Source organism: Microtus ochrogaster, chromosome 4 (genome assembly GCF_000317375.1).
Source record: "Microtus ochrogaster isolate Prairie Vole_2 chromosome 4, MicOch1.0, whole genome shotgun sequence".
NCBI lineage: Eukaryota > Metazoa > Chordata > Mammalia > Rodentia > Cricetidae > Microtus > Microtus ochrogaster.
Genome location: NC_022011.1, coordinates 49,084,375 through 49,092,422, shown reverse-complemented (window position 1 = coordinate 49,092,422; position 8,048 = coordinate 49,084,375). Strand labels below are relative to the sequence as shown.

At 50.1% G+C, this 8,048-nt stretch overlaps 1 protein-coding gene across 1 annotated transcript in view; it reads right to left on the bottom strand.

Annotated features, from left to right (window-relative positions):
- Positions 1 to 5,607, bottom strand: part of LOC101990764 (ficolin-2) — an 8,921-nt gene extending 3,314 nt beyond the window's left edge. Inside the window, exons 1-5 of the mRNA XM_005346206.3 lie at positions 5,526 to 5,607; positions 3,490 to 3,603; positions 1,446 to 1,499; positions 784 to 819; positions 128 to 160 (exon numbers count right to left, since the gene is read on the bottom strand). Of these exons, the coding sequence (XP_005346263.1) occupies positions 128 to 160; positions 784 to 819; positions 1,446 to 1,499; positions 3,490 to 3,603; positions 5,526 to 5,607 (319 nt within the window). The remainder of the gene's footprint in view (positions 1 to 127; positions 161 to 783; positions 820 to 1,445; positions 1,500 to 3,489; positions 3,604 to 5,525) is intronic.
- Positions 5,608 to 8,048: the final 2,441 nt, after the last annotated feature.

Genomic DNA, 8,048 nt, shown 5'->3' with positions numbered 1-8,048 from the left:
GGCAACAAGCCCAACATCACATGGCAGGGACCCAGAAGGTATGCTCAGAGAAGGTAGGCAACAAGCCCAACATCACATGGCAGGGACCCAGAAGGGGAGGCGGGGACAGGGGAGGTGATGTGGTCACCTGTAGCACATGACTGAGATAGGCCGGTGTCTCCTGTGAGGGGAGAGAAGCAATCTGGTTGTAAGTGTGTGGTCATCAGCTTCATCCCCATTGACCCCTAAGTCCCCGCAAATGCATGAGCTGGGTAATTCCAGGACTCGCCTAGGTCCTCCTCTTGAGGTACATGGTCCAGCTGCCTGGCTTTTCCTCTGCAGCTGTGGTAAGTACTGTCCTTGACAACACCCTTGTTGAGGCCTTGGATACCAATGGGAGTAGATAACCCCCTTCTTGTTCCCAGCATGCTTAGACTATGCTCTGCCAGAGTGTCTAACCAGGAGGCCTTGTGGGTGAGGGATGTCCATGGCATTCAGAACTAAGGTAGCTCCCTCTCAATCATAAAGAAAACATGAGGTTCTGTCTTAGAGTTTAATAATTTTTTTAAAAAAAAATAATAAGTAAGCATCAATTAGAAAAAATTCAATTCAGTTTTGCTAATCACCCAGCTAGACCACAGGTAGGAGCTAGGATGTAAGCCCTCAGGGTTTGAATGTCGTAGTGCCCGCCTGCCACCTACTCTACCCACTGAGCCCCTCCCTCTCCCTAGGAATGGCTGAGCATGGCAGACCTCACTCTGCATAGAGCTGTGGACACCCCCAAGACAAAACACATGGACTCACCTTTCTCTCCACGTGCTCCCTTTTCTCCTCGGTCTCCTGGGGAAGCAGAAAACAAGATGCTGGCGCCCAGAGCATCTGACGATCAGGAGACTCACCAAAGGGGCTGGTTACCTAAGGCAGGCACCGCTTAGGGCCAGCTGGGGAATTGGAGTCAGCAAGAGTGGGGGCAGGCAACCCCTGTTTATGACAGGGAAGGGACACTGAGGCTTGGGGTAGGGCAGGCTCCCTTCCCATCTCTTTCTCCAACCCCCATGTTCTTCGTGGACAGACTGAGGTGACTTTTTAACACCCCTCGGCTGTCTGCCAGGCTGTCTGTTACCTTTAGGCCCCATCAGTCCTGCCTTCCCAGGCTGTCCAGGGAGGCCGTTGTCTCCTGAAAATTCAAATGTACTTTCTGAGCAAATCATCCACCATTGTCTCCATGGACAGTCTTTGCCTAGGTGGCAGAATCCTGACCCTGTCATGCTGACCTTAGTGACCTTTGGGACTATAGCCAGGCTCGCTGTGGAGGATGCAGAGGGTGGTATAATCTAACACATGGCTGGGGAGGGTGCATTGGCGGGTTGGGCACTGGGGCCTCCCATCTCTTTCTCCAACCCCCATGTCTTTATGACAGATCGAGGTACCTATTAATGCCCCTTGGCTGTCTGCCAGGCTGTTACCTTTGGGCCCCATCGGTCCTGCCTTCCCAGGATGTCCAGGGAGGCCGTTCTCTCCTGCAAATCCAAATATACTTTCTGAGTAAAGTATCCACCATCATTCCCATGGACAGTCTTTGCTTAGATGGTAAACTCCTGACCCTGTCATGATGGCCTTAGCGACCTTTGGGACTATAGCCAGGCTCACTATGGAGGGTATGGAGGATGGTATAGCCTAACCCGTGGCTCGGGAAGGAGCAGAGGTAGGCTGGGTACTGGGGCCTCGGGCAGGCTCTCAGTAAGCTCTCAATTATTCCTTTGTCCAACCTGAGTGACCCAGGCCTGGGCCACAGCGACCTCACAGGGGAAGACAGAGACAGGTAATGTGTCTTCAGAGATGCTGTCCTGATAGGTCTCCACAAGGAGAGGGCAGATCTTCCTCACAGAGTGTCCACGTAGAAAGCCGTGGCTGCATCGTGCCCAACGACCCTGTGCTATATAGTTTTTATGTTGGTTTGACACAAATTAGAGTCATTTGGAAAGAGAATAGCAATGAGAAAATGTCCCTACCAGACTGGCCTGAAGGCAAGCCTATGGGGGCATTTTCTTGATTAGCGATTGATGTGGTAGGCCCAGGTCACTGTGATGGTGTTACTCCTGGGCTGGTGGTGCTGGAGCCAAGAAGACAGGCTGAGAAAGTTTTGAGAAATGAGCCAGTAAGCAACATTTCTTCACGGCCTCTGCATCACCCGCTGCCTCCAGGTTCCCGTCTTAAATTCCTGCCCTGACTTCTCTGGATAACAGACTGCAGGCTGTGAGATGAAATAAACCCTTTCCTTCCCGAACTGCTTTTAGTTGTGGTGTTCTATGACAGCCATAGAAACCCAGCCAAGACGCTTCCTGGCTCAATGGAAGCTATGAGGCGGTCACAAGGTCCTCCTTGCAGGTTCTGATAGCGGGAATCACACTGGCCCCCAGCACAGCCCTGCTGGTGTCTGCAGCAGCTTGAGGATGCCAGGCTCCCGTCGTCACCTGATGGACAGAGTGGACTTGTTGGTCCTCTACAGATGGACATGTGCATCAGGAGAAGCAAGTTCACTGCGGGGACACTGCGGCAGGCCCGCTAACCCTACAGAGCACCCAGGAACACTAGTTCCCGCTTGACTCCAATCAGCAATGCACATTGGTAGCATCTTAGTTATAAGAAAGTGGGGCCCAAAGTAAGAGGTCAACACCCCTTCCCCATTGCTGGCTGTCCCATTCTGGTCGTGGGATAATCTCTTCCCCAATGTCCCTCAGCAAAGTTCTGGGAACAGAAATCCCCTCCCCTAGTGGGACCACAGAGGCGAGCAAGTAAGTAAGATTTGACTTGGGGCCACCCACATCAGCTTTAAGCCTGGCATCTTCTAGTGGTATCAGAAGTGTCCGTGTTTGTCCTGTCCCCAGAAGATCATCAGCAGGGTCCACCTGGGGAACGTTCAGACATGGAACGTTCACCCAGGCAGCTCTGCTGCTGAACCCGAGTGTACATCGGAGTCTGACTTAGGAAACATGGGTACCACCACTGTCTCCCACTAGGGGAGAACAAGTGTGCTCAAGGTCCCCACAGGCACTAAGGTCGTGGTTCTGGGCTCTAGGGACTGTGTTCTGAAGCAGACCCCAGATGGAGGATGCCCCACTCTCTCAGGAGGTCAACTCAGGGAGGAGCTGGTCCCTTTTGAGCCTTTCTTCTGTCACTTGGGGCAGGTGGGGAAGAAAGTGATAGCCCAGCTTGCAGGTGAGGATGCCAAAGTGCCTATTGCCTAGATGTCTTCTAGTGATCAAGTGAAGGAAACATAGGTAGGAGACCAGGAGGCACCTAAGATGGTCCAGGGAAACCCTCCTGGATCTTCCCAGACTGGATGGACTTAGTTTCTGTCATTTACCATTGTGCCAAAGGTACCCAGTGCCCAGTGCAAGACCCAGAGTCAGAGAGGACCTGAGGTGGTCATCCAAGTTCAGAAGACCAGACTCAGGGCCCCTCCCTTATTTCTGTACCTTCCACACAACCCCCTTTTCCAGAACACACCTTTATCTCCTTTGGCACCAGCTTCTCCCTTGGGTCCCAGGGCTCCAGGCAACCCAGGGCAGCCTCGAAGGATGGTGAGTTTGTTGGAGCCCTCCAGATCCAGGACTTTCACTTCTGCAGAACAGCACAAGCATCAATTAGTTTATCTTGGGCCACCTGCCCTGAGGCCAACTGCCAGCTCAGCCACATTAGATGTGGGTAGATGGCTACAGCCAGAATCCCCAGCCTCCTCTGCAGAAATGGGGCAGAAGTCAGATTCCTTTGATGGCGACTAGGTCTGTCCTTGTCCCGGGAAGCTGGGCAGGTGAGAGAGGAATTCAGGATACAGCTCTATCGCGTGAGTAGAGGAAGCCTGCTCAAGAATGAGTCCTCCAGTTACCAGTGCTGTGGTCCTTTGACAGATCACCTAAGACCCCTGAGACTCTGTCCCCTCAGCCCCCAAGCGGTTGTAGGAACTGGAGAGATGGCTCAGCTGTTAAGAGCATAGTTCTTAGCAAGGTGGTAGTAGCACATGCCTTTAATCCCAGCACTTGGGAAGCAGAGGCAGGTGGATCTCTGTGAGTTCAAGGCCAGCCTGGTCTACAAGAGCTAGTTCTAGGACTGGCTCCAAAGCTACAGAGAAGCCCTGTCTTGATAAAACAAAAACAAACACAAACAAACAAACAAACAAAAAGCACCGTTCTTTCAGAGGACCCAAGTTTGGTTCCCCATGCCCACATGACAGCTCACAACTGCCTGTAACTCCAGTTCCAGAGGATCTTCTGGTATCTGCAGGCACAGGCTTACAGATAAAACACCCATACACATTTAAATATATGGTTTCCCTAAAGAATAGGGGTGTGGCAGGGGCTCACTAAGAGAATGACTTTGGAAAACTAAAATCTTGCCATCATTCTGGCATTTAGAGACAACTTCGTGAATGGTTACTGTTTCTAAAAAAAAAAAATAAGAATCTATCTTGCTAAGAAATTCAATCAACATAAGATTGTCTCTCAGTCTTGAGGATTAACCATGGAATGACTGGGCTAGAAGAGGTCTTCTGGGGAGGGGATATGCATGCCTCAAGGCACAGCTGGCACCCAACAGAAGTTGCTACATTTTTGAAAATATTGTTAAATTGTGTAATGGCAGAGTACACACCCTTGTAGAACTCGAGTTATCAGAAAAGGGCGGGTCTTTGGTGTGTTTTTTGCCAAACTTTTTTTCTTTTCTTGAGGTTATAATTACATTTTTCCCTTCCCTTTCCTCCCTCCAAAGCCCTCCCACATACCTCTCTCCTCCCTGCTCTCCTTCAAATCCATGGTCTCTTCCTTTCCACTAATTGTTATTGTATGCATATATGTGTGTTTGTACACATGTATTCCTGACTATAACTGAGTCCATCTGATGTCACTGGTGTGTATGTTTACAGGGATGACCGTTCGGCACTGGACAGTCATTCAGTGTGTTCCTCAGTGGGGAGGACCATCTCTCCCGCTCCCATCTTCCCTCAGTTGCCTGTAGTTCTCTGTGCAGGGTTGAACCTTTGTAGGCTTTTCCCGTCTGGTTTCCCTGCTGGCTCTTTTCCCTGGACTGGGCTGTGCCTTGCTGTCTGAGTCCCTTCTCTAATCATGTCATCACCTAGGACAGCTGTCCTGTGCCTGGGAACAATGTCCCCAGGGTGGACAGAGCCAATCAGGGATTTTCCCGACCCCAAGTCCTTGCCTATATGTACCATATGAGACTATGGTGTACATTTTTACCAAAGTTACCAAGGTGTGTGCCAGCCACCAGATTAGAGGCTCCAAGCATTTCTCTCTGAATTCCCTAAGAAGGTAGAAAACATCAGTGTCATCTTCTCCTGTGAAGCTCCTGAGGTTGGACTGCAGGCCTCGGGGTCAGCAGTCCCAGGCTATAAAATCTTCACCTGACCTGGTGCTGGTCACTTCCAGTCTGTCTTCAGAGGGTGACACTGAGCTGGCAGGAGCTTCTCAGAAGAGGCAGGCACCTGGACACTAAGTAGTTACCTGCATTCAGGGGCTTAGAGTCCATCTTACCAGGGCAGGTGTCAGCAGCATGAGTGAGCAGGCCTTTGATGGACAGGGTCACGATGAAGAGGGTAGCAGTGTCCAGGGCCATGGTAACTGATCAGCTCCCAGTCTTCTCTATAGCTTTGCAGAGGCACCCCGCTCTTATAAAGCAGGAGCCCCAGCTCCCCACCTTGGGCTCCAAGTGTCCCAATCCCCAGGAGATAATCACTTCCTGGAGGCCCGTGGTTGCACAAGAGGCATGAAATTGTTCCAAGGGTATGTCTGTTCTTCCAGTGAGGCCTCCCGAGGCTCACTTCCTCTGCAGAAGCATCTGAGCCCAGCTCAGGGTCACTTCTATTTGCAAAGGACCTGCCTTGCTGGCTTAAGTCAAGCATAACCCCATTTACTTTTCTTGTTTCCCATAAGGCTCTAAATCATCTGTGGTTAGATAGGACTCTGGAGCCAGTCACCAGGACAGTCAGGAGTGAGCTGGTCACTGGAGATTTGATGTGGACAGGAAAAGAAGTTCTAAGCACCTGTGACACCCGAAGTACACTTGTACCGCTGCCTTGTTACCAGCTACCAAGGTAGAAGAACTTGCATGACATTTACAAGTAGATCCCACAGCCTGCAAGGATCAGACACTGGACTCTATTCTGTCAGAGATCCAGTGGACCGGGGGGCCGCTCATCACACCCACAGGTGAAGACACCTCTTGTCCCTCCACTCTGGTCTCCCTGCCTTCAGGCGAAATTCTGTGTTTTGAGTTCTGTACCCTGCAGGCTCAGCCTAAGCTGACAGTGGCTGTTCAGCTGAATGATATGGATGTCTGATGATGTCAGAGGATGGGGTTTCAAGGAACAACTATTTCCCTGGGTCACTGTGCAAAGTAGAGTCCAGCTGTACTGCTTGTGCCAAGGTAGACAGACGCAGGGACAGAGTTAAGAAGCCTGGGAAAATATGGGGTGTGTGCTGGAGCACCATTGCTGAGTGTGGTGCGCAGTTCTAGACAGCACCATTGTACAAGCGTAAGCAGGCTTCTTTCTGAATCTCCCAGCACCCCTGAGCCAGAGAGCACAGGGCTGAGGCCCGGCAGGCAAGCTTCATTGTGTCAACTAGTTGGTTCAGGATGGATGTTCACCTGGGGTTTGGTCAAGTCAGAGAGAGGGAGTAAGTCTTTGGACCCCATATGCCAGCTGCCTCTGCTGGCACAACTCCTTCCACACAGTCACCGGGGGAGATGTCACCAGTACCGTCTGTAGTGGGAAAGGCTGCTGAGATATGGCTTGTGAAGACTGTAGATGCCGTGGTTTGAAGATCATAGGCGTTTGATTCCACTGCAGTGTTGGGAGGTGGGGCCTCTGGGGCAGTTAAGACGAGGTCAGTGTGTTGGTTACTTTGCTATTGCTGTGATACAACACCACAGCCAAGACAACAAAGAGAAGAAAGCGTTTATTTGGGGCTTATGTTCCAGAGGTTTGGAGCCCATAATGGAAGATCAGAGGTAGCAGGTGGGAGGCAGCGGGGGCAGCAGTCAAGACTCATGTCTCAAAGGGCAAATAGGAAAGCAGAGAGAGGGCACTGGAGATGGCAGGTTTAACCTCAAAGTCCTCTCCCAGTGACATACTTCCTCTAGGAAGGCCATAATCCTAATCCACCTAAGCAATTCCACCAACTGAGGACCAAATATTCAAATGCCTGAGACTATGGGGGGACATCTCACTTAAACCACATAGTAAAGTTGTCAGACAGTAAGTTCCACAGTCAGTCCTGATGGTTCTATAGGAAGAGGGAGGACCAGGACACACATGTGTGCATATCCATACACCTACGTGTTTGCACCCATGTGTGTGCATATACCTTCATGCAAGTGCATACACATGCATGAGCACATGTATGTGTGCAATATGTACATGTAATACACATATGTATATTCACGGGTGCATGTTTATAAATAGTAATGCATGCACACACATGCACATAGTAATACATACATGTGTGTTCATTGGTACATGTATATATATTCATGCATGCACACAAGTATACATATACATATGCATAAACACTCACAAGCATTCCTGCCTTTCACCAGGGACCTGTGTCACCATTGCCAGCAAGAGAATCATCGCCAGATGCAGACCTGGAATTTGCATGCCCAGAGCCACGAGCATAAACAAAACTCACTTATTTATGAATCATCTGTTCTTTGCTCTGTCAGTAATGTAAAAGAGACAAATATATCCAGGTTCTGCTACAGTCAAATATTTTACATTTGGCTGTGTGGGAAACACTGACCTCTGGCAATGGCAATCTGGATATTCAGGACTGTCGATCCTACTGGGGGCAAACAGCAAAAGGTCACAGACTTGCAACCACAACCACTAAGTTCTGGGAACATAAATTTTGAAGAAAGAAAATAAGGCTTCCAGTTTCTTTTATTGCCATGAGAATTTATCAAACTCAAAAGCTAACTGCACAGCTGTGCAGTGCTAAAGGCCAAAGGTCAGTGCCAAGGACTAGGAAGAGTTTGTGTTTGGGATCCAGAAAGGC